General features: G+C 39.5%; 2 protein-coding genes across 9 annotated transcripts; one reads left to right on the top strand and one right to left on the bottom strand.

The window, feature by feature from the left end:
• Positions 1 to 126: 126 nt before the first annotated feature.
• UROS (uroporphyrinogen III synthase) lies at positions 127 to 12,137 on the bottom strand. 7 transcript variants are annotated; one of them, XM_017809201.1, is made up of 10 exons: positions 12,081 to 12,137; positions 9,812 to 9,901; positions 8,934 to 9,017; positions 8,457 to 8,553; positions 6,616 to 6,690; positions 6,105 to 6,179; positions 3,418 to 3,501; positions 3,015 to 3,100; positions 2,334 to 2,432; positions 127 to 1,619 (listed from the first exon to the last, which is right to left on the bottom strand). In XM_017809201.1, the coding sequence occupies exons 2-10, from the start codon at positions 9,872 to 9,874 to the stop codon at positions 1,473 to 1,475; spliced, it is 810 nt and encodes a 269-aa protein (XP_017664690.1). In that variant the 5' UTR covers positions 9,875 to 9,901; positions 12,081 to 12,137; the 3' UTR covers positions 127 to 1,472. The 7 variants fall into 7 exon arrangements, with proteins under 7 accessions (XP_017664690.1, XP_017664688.1, XP_017664687.1 ...); XM_017809199.1 differs by having other exon boundaries at positions 11,726 to 12,131; XM_017809198.1 differs by having other exon boundaries at positions 11,670 to 12,131.
• A 20-nt stretch (positions 12,138 to 12,157) lies between these two features.
• Positions 12,158 to 20,398, top strand: BCCIP (BRCA2 and CDKN1A interacting protein). Of its 2 annotated transcripts, XR_001873891.1 has the most exons (8): positions 12,158 to 12,309; positions 13,927 to 14,001; positions 14,490 to 14,570; positions 15,624 to 15,728; positions 16,210 to 16,397; positions 17,475 to 17,652; positions 17,949 to 18,051; positions 20,106 to 20,216. XR_001873891.1 is itself a non-coding variant. In XM_017809194.1 (7 exons), the coding sequence occupies exons 1-7, from the start codon at positions 12,181 to 12,183 to the stop codon at positions 20,274 to 20,276; spliced, it is 927 nt and encodes a 308-aa protein (XP_017664683.1). In that variant the 5' UTR covers positions 12,158 to 12,180; the 3' UTR covers positions 20,277 to 20,398. The 2 variants fall into 2 exon arrangements, 1 of the variants encoding a protein (XP_017664683.1); XM_017809194.1 differs by lacking the exon at positions 17,949 to 18,051 and having other exon boundaries at positions 20,106 to 20,398.
• Positions 20,399 to 20,544: the final 146 nt, after the last annotated feature.

Below are 20,544 nucleotides of genomic sequence, written 5' to 3' on the forward strand. Positions count from 1 at the left end.
GTTGATCAAGAATAGTATTATCTTTTTCAGACTTGAAACTGTGAATAAATGAGAGGATATTTTTCAATAAAAATTTATTTATTAAATATAAACTCACAAGTCTGTCTTTTCTTGGTTATGACCCTCATCGGAGCAGCAAATTAAAAGAGAATTAAAACTACTTGAAAGGCAGAAAAAATCTGTGGGGAGGCTTATGTCAGCATGTGAGGACTCTGGGTTTTTTGAAATACACATTATTGAAATACAAAGTTTTTAAAAATACAGCATCTGATGTTCTGATGTTCTTCTACAAATAAATGTGGTTCACTATTGAAAAATAGCAGTATAAAACACTTTATTTAAAGGCAGAAACAGTTTTTACATGTATGCACGTGGAACTAGAAGAGCTTTCTTTAAGGTCCCTTCCAACCAAAACTATTCTGTGATTCTCCTTCTGAGATTCCATTTAGTCTCAAGACAAAACTGCTTTATACAGCCAAATACTTGGCTCCAGTTTGATGAACCCACACCCACAATCTGAAATGAGTTCAGGCTGCAGGAGCACAACTGGGCTCAGATTAACTCTTGTTCCAAGTCCAGAGCATCTCACCTGGCTGGAAATTCTGGTTGCATCCTCAGAATTAAGATAACAGGACTGTACAGCAAATAAGGGCTTCTCTGTTATTCCAGGAACCTCAGCACTTTGCTAACAACACAAATGATCATTTTTTTTCAGGAGGATTATAATTGAGTGTATTATGATTTAAATCTTCTATGAATCCCTTGGCTTTAGTGCTAAATCAGATTATTTTTCCCCTTTCACAGATAAATAATTAAAGCATAAACTACATCCAAAACACAACTCTAACACCATTATGAACTCTGATAAGCCAGTTTATTTCCCTGTTAATAAACCCTCCTTCTTTACAGGAACAGAAACCCAAACCTAATTTTTCAGACCCCGTCCTGTAAGGACATTGAGGGGCAAGAGCAGACCTGAATTAGCCACACACAGTGCAACTTCACTGCAAGAACTCTCCCATTCCACTGAGAATCTACAATCATCATTTCCACACAAATATCTGAAAAGCAGAACAATAAACAAGTTTACAAAAGAACTTCATTGAAAAGTGGGTTTTTTTGTACAAAAGACGTGTCTGTAAAACTGATTATACAGAGAAATTAAAACCTGACCTGTGTGCTGGGAGATACCTGAGGTGATGTGAGGAACTGATTTCAGGGTACAGGTGTTCACAGCTAGTTTTCAAGGATAAAATACTCACATTCACATGAGGAAAGGGGAATAGTTGGATGTTTTAAGAGATGCTGGAGAGATTCCCCATTTCTTAGACATTTAGGTGCAACCTTCTCACACCAGTCCCTGACAAGAGTGTTGTATGTTCCTGAAAAACACTTTTCTTGCACGACAACAGATCTGAAAGTGGAAACTCGTCCTACAGCACCATGTTCACCTTCCCAGGCACCCTGGGCTCTCACTCGGGCAAGGAGCAGTTCTGGGTGTGGAGGGCTTTGTGGATGCCAGCGGCGAGATCCTGGGGAGTGGGGCTCCCTGCAGTGCAGCTCACAGGGACCCCTGCAGCTTCCAGGGCCTCTGCAGTTGTTGGCCCGATGGCAGCAAACTGGAATGACAACATTTCCAGTTGAAATGGTCAGGCAAAGCATCACAACTTGGGTGTGTGCCCTCCCCCAGTTACCCCCTCACACAGCTGAGCTTCCTTAACACCCCTGACCATTTCAGGGGGAGGATTTTCAATATGAAAAAGCACCCATCCATTGAGCTACTCAGAAATTATTTAGGAAAGATTAATATTTATCCCATCATTACAAACATTTAAAGCTCTTAGTCCCTCAGAACAGCAAAAGTGAGAGGAATTTTAATCAGCTTCAGCCCAGTTCAAGCAAGAGCTCCTCACACCTTCAGTAAGAGAAAATGAAGTCTATACTAGAGGAGGTGGGATAAGTTGGTTGGGGAACACATTCTAGATGAAAACAATTACTTCTTTTTTTTAAAGAAAAAACCAGGCTTTCAGCTGACTCCAACCAAGGCCAGGTGGGATGGGGTTTGGAGCCACCTGGTCTAGTGGAAGGTGTCCCTGCCCATGGCTGGGGGTGGATCTGGATGGTGTTTAAGGACCTTGCCAACCCAAACCATTCTGTGATTCTATGACTCTACATAATAACATTTGTATTTGCTATGATCTGGGGTTTTTTTCAGAGAAATAAACAAAAGAGAAAAATCAAGGTTTGTAATGGCTGTAACAACTTTCCTATCTCTCACTTGCCCACCCCAAACTTACTCCCTCTTGTGTTTCACTGTTTTTAACAGAAGATACCTTGACATGGTTGATCACATCCCCTGAAAGCTGCTGAATGTGCTGGAGGCAGAATTTGACACCAGATGGGCTGAAGAACACGACGCTTGCAGGGATTCCCTGAGTGAAAGGAAGCAGAGGTTGGCACAGATCTCTCCCTGTTCCAGCAGTGCCTTGTCACAGTGCAGCAGTGCCTTCAGCTGTCTCCATATGGATGGGAAGGGTTTTTATGGATGAGAAACTGCAGTGAAGGCAGTAGAATGGGATTCCTGGGGCACAGCCAGCCTTGCCAAACCCCATCCTGCCATGGAATGCTGAAATTCAGGAGTGACTGTAACCAAATGCTTTGTCACAAGTTCTCCAAGTTCTCCCTGCCCTGAGATCCTCTGGCAAAGACAAGGTGATGCCTTAGAACTGCAGACACGTGGAAGGGCTGTCACTCCCAGAATAAACTGAATTAGGACTGCAGCAGAAATATGCTGTAGCCAAATAAAACTGCCAAATTCTAATACTTATAATGAGATCAGTAAAGCATTCATAGACTGGATAATCAGAGAAGGAACACAAACTAAGTAGGGCAGGTTACTACTGGATTCTGGTTTGAGATATAGAGCAAAGGTGTCCAGTGATATTTAAGTTATACTAAATAAAGAGTATTGTCACATACCCCAAAAAACCTCAAACTACATCAGCATCCAGTACCTGCTGTGAGAAGTAACTGCTCAAGGATTCCTGCAGATCAGGGTGCTGGGTTGTCTGATAAACAGTCAGGCTTTCCAGAGGTATGCCTGGAATCAGGACACACAGTCATAATTAAACAGGGTTTCTTTAATTTCTATTCTCTCAGTTAAACACTCACAACATACTAATTGCCCTTAAGCATATTATTTTAGGCTAAAAAGATAAGATAGAAATTCTGTGAAGGATTTGTATGTCCCAGAGCTGTGGGCAGCCATCCACCCTCCCAGTGTTTACTCCCATCCTCCAATCTGCAGCCAACTTAACACAAGTTCCGTTTTTACTTATTCAAATTTGGTACACAAGCTTTAGAGGCAACTTTTCTCATCACTGACTAATTAAAAGGAGTCCCCAGGGGAAGCTCAACCTTTCTCTCTAAGCACTGTAGGAAGAACTTCTCTTTTCAGGGCTCCACAAGGAAAAAGAAGAGCTGAGGAATTCGGTTTCTCTCCTGTAAACACACAAAACAAGAACTTTAATTAGCTCAGGTCTTTAGTAAAGAGTAAACATGATACATTTGATACATTTTAAAGGTATCAAATGCTGATTTATCAAATGCTTCACCACAGACACAGCCCTAAGGTAGCTCAAAACATCTGCAGTGCAGCTGCATCCCCAATTCAGAGGACAGAGGCTACTTAGCATGTACATTAAAAATATTCCATAGCTGGAATATGAATACTTTGCCTAAAAAGATCTCCCCAAAGATAAACTGCATTTCTATTCCCCCTGGCCTTCTACAAAGGAATTTATCTCCTCCTCCTCCTCCTCAACACAATCTGCCTCAATTTTATATTTAAAATCTCAGTCCCACTCAATATATGACAGATCTCTCTCTATAAAAGAATATTCAGGCAGACAAAGAAGAGGACAGAACATTTTTTTTCTGCTGAAAAGTTTCAATCTATCTGCAATTCTACCTTACTTCTGCAAGGAAAAAGGGATTCTGGTTCCACTGCTGGGATGGAAGGGAATATCCTCACTGGCTTTTGGCAAATTAGCAATTTAACAGCAGACTTTTACCCAGTTTGCCTTTTCTATAAATAACAAAATCAGAGAAAATTTCAAGCTGAAATTCTACACAGCTGCTCCAGCTTTGCATCCAGCTTTCAAAAGAAATGGGAGTCCCTCAACACATTATTTTAGTACTAATTTAGATTTGTTAATACATGTTTAAGATGCCATTACTAGGAAGAGAAATGCTTTTAAGTGCTGGAAGGAGATTCTTGGTTTATGTAGCAGCAGAGATTTCTCAGGGATAAAAAATAAAGGGCAGTATAGGAAACATCACATGGAAAGACCCTCATAGGAGTCACCACAGATACACCTGTCCTGCCTGCACACTGAAGTTTTATTAGAAAACATAGATATCCTTATCAGAAATTATAGGAAGGAAGAATAAACTTGGCTCAGAATGCAAAAAGGGTTTTAAAATAAGATATTTCTGCATCAATTCTCCTCCAACTCCTGTCAGTTAATTGAAATATCAATATGACACCTGTAAAGAAACACAAATCCCTTTGGACTTGTGTTTACAAAGGACAGAAAAATTCCTTACTAAGCCCGAACAACACAACAAGTATTGGTATCCCCTACTTCTGTAACCAAATATTTGCCTTGAAAAAGAGTAAAGCCAACTGGCCAATTACAGAGTTAATTCCTTTATTTCTCAATCCTTTAGGTTGAAATATTTTTTTAAAGCAGAAAAGGTAAACAACAAAAAAATCTCATTATTTCAGATTTTCCTTTTATTCTGACAATAAATTCTAGTGATATAAAAAATTCAGAGCTGTTCTTTTCATCTCCTTCCTTTATGCCTTAAAAAATGTGTATATACATACTAGGGAACATGATATAATTGAATCTGTACTTCTGAGGTTGTTATAAACCAATTGAGAGCACACAAATATGCACAGTCCAATAAAACCTTGAGGATAATTATATATATCAACAACAAGCAGGCTCCAACGACTGAAATTCACTGTTTGGTTGAGTTTTTTCACATTCCTACAACAGAACAAAAATGTATTTCTCTCGTCTTCCTTCTCCAAAAAAAAAAATCCCTGTACCTGCCAACTGGCAAACATTGAATTCATTGCCAGAAGTAGATTTTCTAGCACTAAAAAAATCAGCTAAAACCTCTCTTTGCTTTAATGTATCTGCTGAAGAGCAGAGATGGGTTGTTCTCCCCTTATGGCCTTTTTGTATTGCAAGCATAATTTTTAATTTTCACAATTTATTATTCAATCTTGTGTTGGCAACTATGCCTTTTATCATTACATACTCCACATAGTTAAAATGTTTTATTTTCCAGTGAATTAGAGAACATTGTGCCCAGGAAAAGCAATATTTGCCAGCTCCAATTGTATTTTCCTTTTACCTATAAATCTCTGCTACTGTGCAGACTTTGCTGATCAATTCTCTGGCATCTGTACAAAAACACAGCCTCTTTTTTCACAGTTTGTACTGACCCATCCACCCAAAAAATAATCAGCCCCTAAGCCTAGAAATGTTTCTTGTTACTACTGGAGATTTTAACAAATTACAGTAAAAACAAAAGAGGAAGTGGACTAACAAGACTAAAAATTACCCAATAATCTGATAATTTGATGCAGCAGAGATCAGCATTACAGCTTTAATCATAATAAAATGGTTAAACAAAACTTAAAGCATCACTTTAAATTCTTCAAAACCACTCTGCTTTGGTGCTCAAAAGCAGATCCCTCTGAAACCATGTGTTAATTCAGCATTTAAACCTTATGATTAAGCAGCAATTTCCAATCTGATCTTTCACTAAACTTTGCCTACTGGCTCATATAACTCTCAATTAGAGAGTCTAAGATTTCATGTAAATTAATACCTTGTATATACATTTTGAAGCATTTTTTATTGTCTGTCAGAGTTATCACCCAGAGGCTGAATTCACAGGTCCTACAAACAAGAGATAATTGCAGCAGGTATTTCTCTGTCTCACTGTGCACTTGATTTTATCTTTAGGAAGTTCTGAAACAATGGAAGGTACCTTAATTTAACTAGAAAATTTTAGCTACTTACTTGAGCAAATATACTCAGCCAATTTTTCAGCATTTCCACACTTTTCTCCTTGTGGGGTGAGGCCAATTTCTTCCACTATAACCAAAAGGAGCAGAGAAAAGCATTGAAAACAAAGAGAACAATTCAGATTTACTGTCACAGAAATATGGGTTGAGAGGGGAACTATGTGTACAGTCTCAATTAGGTTATAATCCCTCTCATCCAGATTAATTTCCAAACAGAATGAAAAAGCCACATGCAAATTAAGACCAAAGGGGTGTTTTTCCTGCTTTGACCAAATTTTTTCAATTAGTGACCATCACTTTGCAATAAAAGGAGCAGAAATCCAGAAGGCAGATCCTGACTGAAGCATAGAAAGTTCGAATGTGTATAAAATTACCTGTTCTTAAAATCATTCAGTTAGAAAACTTACTCATATTTTTTTCTGAGCACCCTTGAACAACAGATAATATTCCAAAAATTGTACTAGAAGCCAGATTTACTTAAGATTTCTTTTTTAAAACCAGCTTACCTAAAGAAGCTGTAGCTTTTCCTACCACATACGTTGGTTTGATATTCCACATTTGCTTAAGAGATTTCAACCAGGCTGAAAAACATTGAATTAAGTTAAATTAAAGCACATGGCAACAAAATATGAATGCTAAACGATTATTTGGACTTCTTTTTATTCTACAAATACAGCAAAATAATAATAACTAATATTCCCACTACATATTGCAGCACTGGATGTACAAAATGAATTTTAAATGTGTTTTTTCACTGTGTAAACAGCAGTCTTCAACATGTTTTTAAAAGGTCAATTTAAGTAACTAGTTCTTGGCTGCTTTGGTTAAGTAGCACTTTTAATGCAGACTTTGCCCTGTGCCAGATCCCATGGAACTTGCAATGTTCATTTTTGGCATTAAAAACTTACCAGAACTCGTAGGGGAAAAAAGGCACATTGTTCAAAGGGAGACTTAGACATAGAAACTGGTGGTTTAAATTGAGTACTTAGGCAAAAAACCCCAAATATAATATTCCATGACAACAAACAAAAGGGTAAAAATCTGTATGCATCCACTACAGAACTGCATAAAGCAACTCTCATACAAGAAATATATAGAACTGATTATATTTTAGACATGCACCAAAATTAAGTTATCAACTCTGAAATAAAATGTTCCCAAGACCAAAATAAAATTTTTGTGAGACAGTTTTCCTCCCTCAGGCAGTGAGGAGGTTATAAATTACTGCTCTTGGTTCCAGCAACCTGATCCCTGTGCCCAAAATCCTAATGGGTCAAAAATAGATACACCAAGTCTTTTACTGTCTTGTCTTAAACCAGCACAGCACAGGACAGGGAGTTTTTTCTGGTATTATTGGGGAGGGGGAAAAAAGAAATATGAACTACAACAGAGAAAAAAAAAAACAAATCAGAGGAAACTATTATTAAAAAGGAAGAAGATAAGGATTTATTGCCTTTGAAAGGAACTCAAATAGGAACTAAAAAAAATAGGAACTAATGACTCATTTTATTGATTAAAATTTGTATTTCAGCAGGTCCTAATCAAGATTAGGGATGAACTCAACATAAGAGATGACATTTGACTCCAATTCCTAATATATTGTCCTCTGCTGCCGAAAAGGCACAATAAGCCAAGGGTCTCAGTGTACTCACTGCTTACTCAGGGGTGTAACCTTACTCTCAGTACACTGATTAGTAAGTCCACAGCCCAAATATAGAGCAGATGAAGTAATAAAACTACTTAAGTGTTTGTAGAAACTCTATAGCAGAACTATCACTTATCACAAGAATTTTTGAAGAGTTCACAGTGATTTGACAGATCATTGTGACAGGAATTTCCATTTAGTAGGATTCTCACAGCTGATCTGCTGGCTTTTAGGTATCATCAGTTCTTCACCACTTTTTAGCTAATAATTAATTCACTTGAGGGTTTTTTTTTTTATTCAAGACAGAGAAATCTCTGTTTCTGTAACATTATGTAGGCACAGCAGTAGTGGCCAATTTTTATAAGATGCTCTTCTCTTTAAAGGAGGAAAGTAGTTAGTGAGTAAACCAGGCACTGTAGTAAAATATTCCCTATGCACAAGATAAACACAAGTGGAAAAGCTCTCACTAATTAGTAATTTGCACCAAAGGCTCCTTCCTTTAATTTTTAAGTGTGGAAAACCCAACCCTTAAAAGCTCAATCCACCAGGAGCCCTTTAGGATGCCACAAGAACTATGAGATACAGCTGTTTTGAAAAAGTCATGCCCCAAGCATCTACTAGTGGGTGAAATAAAATGCAATACAATACAGATTTCACAAGATACTGAAAGAGAAAGACCAAGGAATACAAATATACACTTACCTTCTTTTTTACTGTTCTCTTTTAAGCATATTTTGATGGCTTCTAATGCCCTTGGACTGGTAAAAACTAGGCCTCCATAGCACTCTGGATGAGAAAGCTATTTATAAACAGTAAATCAAGAAGTGAACAAAAAACAATTAGTAAATTTATTTAAAAATTAAGTTGATCAATTCTTTATAACCTTCAGAGGAACAAAACAGCTTCAAGAGATGTCTGAAATGCCCCAATACTTGTGTCTGTCTATGGTCCATCAACTGAAATGTGAATTTTGTCTGACCAACTTAATTCTTTAACAAGTATGCACAAGATCCCTGATGTTGTCCAACCACTGGACTGTGCTGTACACAAAATCTTATTATACACAGCTAAAAAAGGTACCACAAAGGGCACAATTAAACCAAGAGAACACACGGGATCTTGGCAGCCATGGCCTAAATTTTGTTGAAAATAAGAAAACCAGAATAATTTAGAACTTACCTTTTCAAATAAGCTTTCAAGAGACAGGAATTCAAATGACAAAACTGGGATCAACGTTGCTTCAAGGCCATACAATCCTAATTCCTATCAAGAAAAAGTTTGCAGCTCTTGAAATAGTTTCCAAAAAGCAGTTTTTCCCTTTTTTCAAAGAATTGACTAAGTCAGCACAAGTATTTCTTTTTACTAAGGCAAAATTAAAAGGCCTTTGATTTCCTTTTACTGGTAAATCTAGTTTGGTTTGTTAGTTGTTTAGTATTACAAACAGCTGTGGAACAGAGGCCTCCTGAGTTACAGGGTAGCTCTGAAATCCCAAGTCCTGAAAATATTCCTGGACACCTCTGTAATTCTGTAAATAAAATTCTTCTAAATAATGCATTCTTCTAAAGGAATAATTCCTGTTAAACAGAAACTCTTCAACAGAACTGCTCTTACAATAAGACTCACATGACTAAAGGCAGTAGCAGAAAGGACCTCACCAACAACTAACCCCTATTTCACATTACATTCCCAGTAAGAATAGTAAGAATTCTTGTAATCTTAGTTCTATTCGTATGAACATGATTAATATTAATTAAAATGAAACTGGTTTAATATCAGGACGTTGCTCAGAGCTTTAAAAGTGAATTCAGTAAAAATGCCCCATAACTAACATAACTTTCTGCAGTAAGAGCATATTTTCTAGGACACTTCTTCTCTCAGCATAATTTCAGACATGTACTCCTATTTTTTATTATTTTCCTCAGAAAATACCACAATTTCAAACATCCACTCCTAATTTTGATAAAGCATGTTTTCCACCTGAAACAGCTACATCCATCTGACACTATTATTTAACAGCGAAGTGACCCATTTGTTTACTTTTTTAAAAGTTTACTCACTTTAATATATGGATCTGGTCCCGAATCTTTGTCTTTGGGATCCTTCAGCAGCAGAACCTTCATTGTTCACCAAGGAAGTGCAGCAGAACTCTAGAATGCAAGAATGGAATTTATCTAAATTAGATCTAAATCAGATCTACTTGAACAGTGACTTCAACAGCTCAGCTCCAAAGAACTGGGTTGCTACCAGTTGTACAGCTCCCTACACAATGAGTAAGCAGTTACTGGGCATTCTCTGGGCAGGAATATCCACCCTGATAAGGCCAAAAAATAACATGCTGCCTTTAGATAACACTGCTCAAGGAACGGGCTCCAATGAAAGTCATCAAGGAAGAACACATTTTAAAGAGTATTTTGTGAAAGCAGTAACAACCCCTACAATGCCATCACATTCTGCAATGTGATCAGCTCCTATCTATGGAAAAGTTATTTATTCTATTAATGTCCATGCTGGTTTTCACCCTCTGCTCATCATAACATTTAGGCAAAGATTTGATTTGATGCATTTTGGGATCTCACCCTTTTCTAAAGGGAAAACAGTGTTTCAACATGTTTTTTTTAAATACAACATATGTATGTCTATCTGAATATAATATATATAATCATAATATTCACATGCTTTCTCTCATGTATCTCTAGTTAACAATGCTACACTGAAAACACACCTTCTGCCATTAAAATGGAAGATGATAGTTCTCAGTTCCTCAAAAACTTGCACTTTGGTGTTGAATTCAGTTACAAATGTACCAATCATAAAAACAGAAATCCATTCTCTAAACTGCACATTTACCCTAGTTATCCACATTTATCCTAATTTCCTGATTACATACTAGCAAATTCTCTTTAAAATAAATTATTATAAAGATTCAAATGTTTTAGCACAATTAGATGGGTTTAATAACCAGGGAAGATAAAACCCCACCTGTAAGGGTGCCATGGAGCATGGTCCAGAAACCTACCAAATTCCCAGATAAGACATATACAATCAAGTAACAACAACAGCAAAAGATTTGAGAATAATTCATGCTATTTGGGTCTCTAAGTCCCAAAACTCAACAACAAAACTGGTTCAGAGGAGCAGCAAAAGGCTCCGACCCTTCTACTACATCATGCATTTTTACCAAAAGCAGTTAGTAATTAGTAATTAATTTCAAACACAAATTCACAAATCAAATGGAAAACTATACACATGCAGACTGCATCCCCAGAAAGGCAGTTTTAGTGCAGCAGGAAAAATCTGACAATTCACCTTCCTACATTAAATTCTTTCCCTGTGCATCCTTATTCACGTTTTGGCAATGAACTAAGTACTCCCAGAGCATGTATAGCTCTCAAAAAAAAAACCAAAAAAAACCACAACAAACAAACAAACAAACAAAAACCAGAGGCATGATTGATGCTTTAAAGGAAACAAAAATTTTAACCTACTTGGTTTGTATTTATAAAGCTGGAATTGCATCCCAGGCCCTGTGCCTTGCTCTTGTGGCTGACAGTAGGAGTACTCAGTCCCCTTCTTCAGTGACCTCATTAACATCCATCTTTCTTCGTTAATTAGACAAAAAGACTTAAATGGAGCACGTTGGACATAACTGAGGCTCAGTCATTAGTCACCACTTCGGTAATTTCAGTGCTTAGGAGTTTTCCACGTATTTTCCTGACTGGTGTTTTCTATACAGAGAACGTTCACACTGTGCTTACTGTGCTGTACCTCGCTCCCTTTTGTGTTTGTTAGCCTGGAATTATCCGGAACTAGGGAGTCTAGTTCTGGGGAAGCTGGGAATTATCCTTGGTTTTGGTTTTTTTTTTTTAAGCAAGCAGCAAGCGCTTGATCCCTGTTTCAATTCGCAATTTTTACTACCTTTACTGATTTTTACTAGTACTAATTTTTAATCATGTGAGAGATGCTCAGGATACCCTGTTCCTTTTGAAGCGCAGAACCCCGGAATCACTGAGGTTGGAAAAGCCCTCCGGGATCACCGAGTCCAACCTGTCACCGGAGCACCGAGTGCCACGTCCAGCGGATCCCTGGACACCTCCAGGGACGGGCACTCCACTGCCTCCCCGGGCAGCCCCTTCCAGCGCTCGACAACCCTCTCCATGCAGGAATTCCTGCCGGGAGGAAGTGACAACAGCAGCGCGGAGAGGAAATCCGGCGGTTTGGGGAGAGGGGCGGTCCGGGGAGTGCCCCCCCAGCACCGCGCACCAGCCGCCCGCCCGCCGCGTCCCCCCCCTCCTCCGTGCTACCCCGCGACTCCCTGTCGCGACACACGGTGACACTCGGTGACACGGGGTGGCAGCCCGGGAGCGCTGTCGCTGTGCCGGCCCCGCAGCCACACGTCCCTTCCGGCCGCGCCTGCGCCCCGCGGGCCATGGCCACGCCGGCCAAGCGCCGCGCTCCGCAGGGCGGGGACCGGCCCGGCAGCGACTCGGGATCGGAGTCGGGATCCGGGGGATCGGACGGCTCGGAGGGCTCGGACTCGGAGGAGCCGATCGATGAGGTGAGAGGGAGCGGGCCCCGCGCCGAGCCGGCCCGGCCCCGCCGCTCCCGGCGTCCAAAGGAGCTGCGGGAGATGGGAGAGAGCGCCGGGAGCGGGGTCGGGAGGGGGCTTGGGGGATGTTTGGGGCGATATCTGGGGGGATGCTCCTAAGGGTGTTCGGGAGGGTTTTTGTTTGGGGGGATGTTCGGGAGGTTGTTTGGGAGGGAATTTGTTTGGGAGAGTGTTTGTTTAGGAGGATGCTTGGTAAGGTGTGTAGGAGGATGTTTGGGGGGATGTTCGGGGGAATGTTTGGGAGAGTGTTTGTTTAGGAGGATGTTTGGTAAAAGGTGTGTAGGAGGATGTTTGGGGGGATGTTCGGGGGAATGTTCGGGAGGATGTTTGGGAGGGAGTTTGTTTAGGAAGATGCTCGGTAAGGTGTGTAGGAGGATGTTTCGGGGGATGTTCGGGGGAATGTTCTTGAAGATGTTTAGGAGGGTGTTTGTTTAGGATGTCTAGGGGATGTTCCGGAGGGGGTTGTGCCCCTGTGATGCCCTTGTGATGCCCATGTTGGGGCGGTGGGTGCTGCTCCCGTTCCTGTTCGAGTGCAGCTCCCTGTGTGTCGGTAATGGTGATATAAAGCGTGTTCGGTTTGTTGTTGTTGAAAGTCTTCAGTTTTTTAACTCTTTTTCAGATGTTGGTGTTCCCAAGGCCTCAGTTGTACAGACCCAGCCCGTGGGGTGTCTGTGTCTGCTCAGGTGTGGGGCTGGAGCTGCTTGGCAATAGTGATCTCAGCACAGAGGATTTGCTCTGATTTCCTTTTATCAGAGAATCCTAGAATGGTTTGGGTTGGAAGGGATCTTAAAGCTCATCTTATTCCACCCCCTGCCACGGGCAGGGACACCTCCCACTATCCCAGATTGCTCCAAGCCCCGTCCAACCTGGCCTTGGAAACTTCCAGGGATCCATGGGCAGCCACAGCTTCTCTGGGCAACCTGTGCCAGTGCCTCACCACCGTGACAGGGAAGAATTTCTTCGCAATATCCCATCTAAAGCTAACCCCCTTTAGCCTAAAGTCTTTCCCCTTTATTCTGTCACCAGGCCCTTTTCCTGATGTTGTACCAGGATTTAGTCTCACAAGAGCCTACAGCTTTAATTCCAGGTGTTTCTTTGAAAATACGTAGTTTAGCATCTTGAAGCATCAAAATGTTTGGTCTCTCTTTTTAGCCTTATTACACCTGTTGTACCTGGAGTATTCCAAGAATTTCAAGTAAATCATGTGGTCTCAGTTAACCTCTGTAGACCTTCCTTGTCTTACTAGACAGAATCACCGAATTATTTGGGTTGGAATGGACCTTAGAGCTCATCTCATTCCCCTTGCCCTGGGCAGGGGCATCTTCCATTAGACCAAGTTGCTCCAAGTCCCATCCAACCTGGCCTTGAACATTTCCAGGGGTGGGCAGCCACAGCTGCTCTGCTTCTTTCACGGAAGAAATGATAACTAACAATTACCAAGGTTGCTGAAACATGGAAATAAGTTTTATTTCTGATATCTGCCATTACTTGTCTTCATATTTAGATTTGTTTTGATACAGGTTCTTGCCAAGTGTGTTTGATATTCTCTGTTTTACTTCTTCACAGGAAGTGAATATTGAATTTGAAGCACATTCCATATCAGACAATGACTACAACGGGATTAAGAAGTTACTGCAACAGGTACTTTGACTACTTATTAGCTTGGTTGGTATGTCCAGTGTGATAAATAATATCTAAAGAGTGAAGCAGAGATATCAGTTCACATTCTCTGTATTGATTTATAGTTTTACTGTTCTTCAGCTCATGGAGATTAAATAGTTACAGCTGCATGTGAACATGTGTCTCCTAAACCGTGGTTTCCATAACTTGACCCAATGAAATATAGGATTATTCTTTTACATTACATCTTTCTGTCTTCATAATGTTAATTGCTGCCCAGGAAACCTTGTGTGTGGAGGGTCCAGGAGAAAGTACTTCAAGAAGCTGATTTTTAGTCTTTACAGTATTATATTGAAGGAAGTTAAATAAAAAACCTCACTAAATAGAAATTAAAAATGGAACAGAGTATTCCATGGCAACTTAGAGACATTACTGACTTTATTTTCTACTAAGTGGCCCCTGATATATTACCAGTGCCTAAAACTTAATACTTATTTCCTGTCTTCCAGTTGTTTCTAAAAGCTCCTGTTAACACTTCTGAGTTAACTGATATATTAATACAACAGAACCATATTGGAAGTATTATCAAGGTAAGATAGAATTTATGTTTGTAAGTACAGTACAATAATTGTTGAAATGACATAATTTCTGTATTTCAGAAGGGGATGCTTTAATTTGTATCTTGCTTTTTGGCTTTGAGAGTAATTGTTTTATGGGAGCTGAAATTTTCTATGCCTGCTTTCAACCAAAGAATGAATTTGATTTATTATTGGTTTCTTTTTACATATGAAAGTCTTTTCACTTTCTGAATTTTGGTGTAGTAGGAAAGTAATGCCGAAAATGCTGTGGAGAAGTTTGTTCTCCTCTCCATAAGAAATAGGAGCTTGGGTCTTTCCTGCATTCTCAGGAGGTACAAAGATAGAGACCAGAAATACCCTTTGTGCAGATTTTTTTTGTGCAGAGTTCTTTGGGCATAGAAAAGGATCCAGGGATGATTGCTGAACAAGTTCTGCTGGCTCAGGAAGCTGCTTAATATTGTGTGGTGCTCGAGATATCATGGCCACATTGCTTTCAAACCCAAACAAGCTGCCCCCCTGGCACAGTTGTGTTGTTAAGCCATTGCTATACATCCACTTTTTGTCCCGTGCCAGCAGTTTTTCTGTCCAGGTTTAATATGATCCTTCTGTTCCAGCTGCATGATCCCCAATTCTTTCCCCAGATTTTTTTTATTGTGGAGTTTTGTTGAGCTCTTTGTCCCACTCCCTATCAAGGCTTTATTGCTCTGTGGTTTTTAAGACACTGCAGGTTTACTTCCCCTGCTTTAGAAACTGCAGAAAATTGCTTTTCCTTAAGATATTGCCGTGCCTTGGACCGAGATGCTGCTTATTAAATGTGAGCTATCAAACTTTAGTGCCTTTCAAAAGCCCCTGCTGCAGAAGATGCATGACCTGGCTTTATATAAAGCTGGCTCTGAGTACAGCAAGATGTTCAGTGAAGCAGCACCAGAATTTGCAGTTTATGTTTGTACAGATCACCTGGATGGTTGTCATCTGCTGAGCATCTCCTGGGAAGACAAACAGCTTTTGCTGCAGAGTGGAAATAGAATGTCAGTCTGAGTTGTTGCTTTTTCTTTCTTTCAACAGCAAGCAGAAGTCCAGGAGGACAGTAGTGATGATGATGATGATGATGATGATGATGATGATGAGGTCTTTGGTTTTATAAGCTGCCTGAACTTAACAGAAAGGAAGGTTGGTATTCCTCATTAATATCTAGTTAGTGATAACTGAGGCTGCATCCTGCTTTCTGCCCTGTGTGACAAGCCTGGACAGCTGGATCAGGATTTTGAATTCCAGCGTGGGGTCATAAAAGTCACACGTGACTTAGATTTTTTTTTTTGGTTGTAGTAACTTGCTGAAGGTCAAAGAGTTAAAACTAAATCCAGTAATTCCAGGGTGACTGAGCTGTCAGTCACTTGTGTTTCTCCACTTTGATCCTCCTCAGTTTGGAGTTTTGCTGTGGAGTGCTCTGTGTTCCCATCAGCTGCCAACCTTTGTTTGCCCTCAGCTTCGGGGCTGCTGAACGATTTCAGAGGAATTGTTCAGTGCTTCGGAGGCTGCTCGAGGAAATTGCCACCAGGCCTGCAGGAAATCCCCTTGAAGGTGACATTCAAGGTCTTCTCGTGTAAATAGTCCTTCTGCAAGGTAAAGAAAATACACCTTTTGATTGCAGGGTACACAGTGTGCTGAGCAAATCAAAGAGCTGGTTCTGAGTCGCTGCGAGAAGAACTGTGACCAACACGTAGTGGAACAACTGAGTAAACTCCTGAGTGACTGTACAAAGCCTGTGGGCCTCATACTCAGTGAAAGATTCATCAATGTTCCACCCCAGATTGCTCTGCCCATGCACCAGCAGCTCCAGTAAGTTTGTTGGAGTTTTTTTTCTGACATCATGTTGAATAGTACTTCATATTTTTTTCGGAAATCTTACTTATGTGGAGCTATGTTAAGACAGGTGGTACTACAGATGTAAGTAAGGCAGGGACAGAAAAAATTGTTTTAATCTCATATAAGGTCTTCAGTTAATTTTTAAATTTTCTTTATATCTTTAGGCTTGGGAAGCTCTTTGTACTTTAAAATATAAAAAATGTTTAAAAATATACACAAAATACAAAAAAGAGGATATAAGTGAAGAATATGTGCGTTTCTACTACAGAAATAGTTGTGTGTAGCTTATATTTAGCTGTGTTTAGATTGTCTTTGTATTGCAGATTATTTTCATATTGATCTGGGAAAATTTAAAAATGAGAACTTTTTATAGGGCGCTGATTAGGAGCAACTTGGATATTTCTTCTCATGTGTTAGTGCCTGGCTCTGGAGTGGAGCATTTGGATTGAGGGACAGGCTCATTTAAGCAATTAAAGAGACCTTTAAGGAATTTTGACTTGGATATGTAAGATAGAGTTGGTCAGGAAGGTTTTTAGAGGAAAAAAATGAGGTGCTTGAAAGCTTAACTTTGAAGTCACCACAAATACAGCACTTGTGACAGCTGAAATTCAGATTTCAGCCTCTTTCTCCTAAAGGTTTTGGAGTGTTTCAGTGGCAACATGTTTAACGTAAGGTTGGGCAAGAGTTATTTTCAGTGTCTTCAGTTATAATTCCTCATGGAAGTGATAATGTGATGTATTTTTAAGGAGATTTGCACTTAGAATCACTTCACAGACTCCCTACTATGAACAAGATTCCGGGAAAAAGGGGTTATCTTGTGAGGTGTGGAAAGACATCAATACTTTTATTGTTTTAAAGTGCAAATAGTGTATTTATGTACTAGGAATAAACATGCAAAATTTATTTTCTGAGGCACTCATAAAATAATAGACTGCAATATGAATATCCTTTCTATGCTAATGCAATATAAGGTTTATTATATACTTGTTTAGGATTTAAATTGTGTATGTAAACATGTTTTTAAATGTGTAAATATTTATTTATCTTTAGGAAAGAGTTGACTGAGGCACAGAGAACAAACAAACCTTGTGGGAAGTGCCACTATTATCTTCTTATCAGCAAAACCTTCACAGAAGCCACAAAGAGTAATTCTAAGAGGAGGGAAGGGAGAAATCAGCAAAAGGAGGAATTAATGTTTGCAAATGCAGAGGAAGAATTCTTTCATGAGGTAACACGTGATACTTTTAATTTAAGATGTTAATTTTTCTTTATGTATCACCGAAAAAGGTGTTTTACCTTAAATTTAAGAGGAGCTTTTAACAAGATATGACCATAACTCCTTTTAAATTAAATCCAGGGTTTTTTAGAGTAGTGTTGAGAGATGAGCAATCAAGCTATTTTTGTGTATTGATTTGTGTTTCCTTCTGGTCACCTTCTGTTACTTTCAAAAAATGCTCAGAATAAAAAACTTCTGAAGATCCAAACAAGTAGCTCTCATTTCCCTTTTCTGTCTCTTCTACTCAGGGCGAGTATATTAATAAAAAGTGCTAAAATACTGAGATGAAAATATTACTTCCTATCTCCTAAGGCAATCTGTCTACACAGTTCTGGTCCCAAGCCAAATCAGGTGAGGGGAAGATGCAGGAAATTAAATTAAAAATGTGCTTTGAAATGCAAGGAATTTTTTTGTCGTGTGGTGTTTTTTTTTTCCCAAGCTTTAAAAATCCTATTGTACAATATTATTGCTTTGTCAAGGGACCATTATTTTTCATTTCTGGCAGTGCCTGCAGGATGAAGTCCTTGCACATGCACTGTGTGGTTAATGGCCAGGGTTGCTGTGTGTGATCATTCATGACTCTCAGTGAGAGGCTGTGGTAGGGCTGTAATTTTATTTCTTAGGAAGAAGGAACATGTAAGTGGGGGAATTCATTCTTAGCCACGGGAAATGTTGTTGCCTCAGTGCCGTAACAAGTTGGGGATTTTCTTTCTGTGTTCCTGCCACAGCAGCTGAACCTGAGCTCTCGGTGTTGTTGAGAAGCTGACAGGGAGCAGCCTGTGATGCCCGTGTGTCCCTGGGTGTCACATTCCAGAAGGGCTGTTCTGTGTTCCTCTCTGCTTTGTTGTTTTGGCTGGCATTCTAAAGGCTAATTAATTGTGTGCTTTCAAGTAAATTGCAGTCATTTTCGGCTCAAGTGGGTGGACTCAAACTGAAAGTGCTTTTCTTTTTTTAACAGTCTTAAAAAAAAAAAACAAATTCATTTTAAACATTATGGAGGGTGTTAGATGAAGTAGGGTCTCTGCATTTAAGAATGTGTGTATGTTAAATTAGTGTTGGAGTATATATCCTCCCTGATCACACAGAAGGTTAATTAGATTGCCATAAAATAGTATTAAATGTGATGAGGCAGACACTTGCAGCCATATAAAACAGAGAGAAGCCTTTTTCCACTTGGCAGTTCCCTGGGCTTTATTCTGTTCCTTAAAATTATAACCAGGAAATCTATTATAACCAGACTTGGAATTGATTAAAAATTTAGGGCTTCCATTGCTCATATTGTTCTTGAGCAAAGCCCCTCATTTAACGTGGTGGTTCTTTGAAAATTAAATTTACAGCCTTGAGATACTGTTAGTGGGAAGCAAACCTAAAAGGAGATTGGATTTTAACTTTCCCTGCAAAGGGAAGTGGTTAGGGAAGTTTTTCTACTAAATGGTTCAGCTCATACTCCTTAATCTGACTTGTGGGAAAACTAGAAACATTTCTTAGATACATATTCCTTATCCATCAGGTATTTTGCCTAGGAAAGCTAATAAAAAGGGACTTTGTATGCAGTATATATATCCCTGAAAAGAAATAATATACATTATAAACACCTGCCTATTTGGAGAAGCACAAATATGTCTTCCAGTGGCTCCAGCCTTTCCAAGAGCTTTTTGAAACTCTCCTCAGGATTTATATTGGTGCCCGTGCCCTTAATATTGATTTCTGCTGGCAGTGTGAAAGAGGGGAATTACTGTTCCTCATATCCTTGCAGATATGTTAATTTTTAGCACTCTGAGCAGTTTTAAGGGTAGGCTATGAAGGGAGCAGAGCCTTCTCACAGCCTCAGGCCTTCCAGATGTTGTCCACGCCAATCCATCATCTTTTAGTGCCGGCTCAGTTCCACCTGCATTCTCCTGCTGTCCCTTTTATCTGGGTTTTGGCTAATTCTCAGAATTACACAGTGGTTTGCTCTTGTTCCAGGGTTGAAGGTCTATTAAGAGCCTGATTTTCCTGTCCAGGATCCCTGTTAGTTGCACAATAGCTTCTAAGGATTGGCCTTTCTTAATGTGATTGTGTGGAATGAGGTGCTGCCTTAAAACGACCTAAAATAAGGCACAGTAAGAGTATAAAGGGGACATTGATTTTTTTTTTCCCCCTCTGTCTTAGGTAATTTTTCTGATCCTAAACTGTAATGATAGCAGTCATTCTAGAATTTAATATGAATCATATAAATCCTGTGAAAAGCAGATAGTTTAAAACGCTTAATAGCGGAATTTTTTTGAGTGGACCTTTAGAGATGGGAGAAAACTTCTTAATAAGCCTGGCATAATAGGTTCATTATTTTTGCTTTGTTTAGGTGATGTATTGTCTTCATGCTAATGAAGAATTTTAACCTGAATGCTTTTATTTGTGTCCTTCAGAAAGCCCTTCTGAAGTTCAACTACTCTGTGCAAGAGGAGAGCGACACCTGCCTGGGTGGCAGATGGTCCTTTGATGATGTACCAATGAAGCCTTTGAGGACTGTTATGATAGTTCCAGCTGATGGAATGAATGCCATTATGGAGAAACTCAAAGACTACCTCTCACTCTGAACTCCCCTGCAGACACCAGGTTTTTGTAAGGCAGCCCTTGCAGAACTCCGACTTGGCAATATTTTCACACGAGACTTGGTGGTAACGGTTTTGTTCCACTCAAATGCCTCCTCTGTGTTCCTCAAAACAGCCATCAAATTGATATTTTTTAAATATTTCATCTGATTTTACTTTGGTATCATCATCAAGCAGTCAATAAAATCCCAGTGTCAAAAGAAAACTTGAAGTCTGCTCGGTGTATTTTTAACCAAAATTAAGTCACGTATTT

This window comes from Lepidothrix coronata, unplaced genomic scaffold (assembly GCF_001604755.1).
Source record: "Lepidothrix coronata isolate B3197 unplaced genomic scaffold, Lepidothrix_coronata-1.0 Scaffold25, whole genome shotgun sequence".
Lineage (NCBI taxonomy): Eukaryota > Metazoa > Chordata > Aves > Passeriformes > Pipridae > Lepidothrix > Lepidothrix coronata.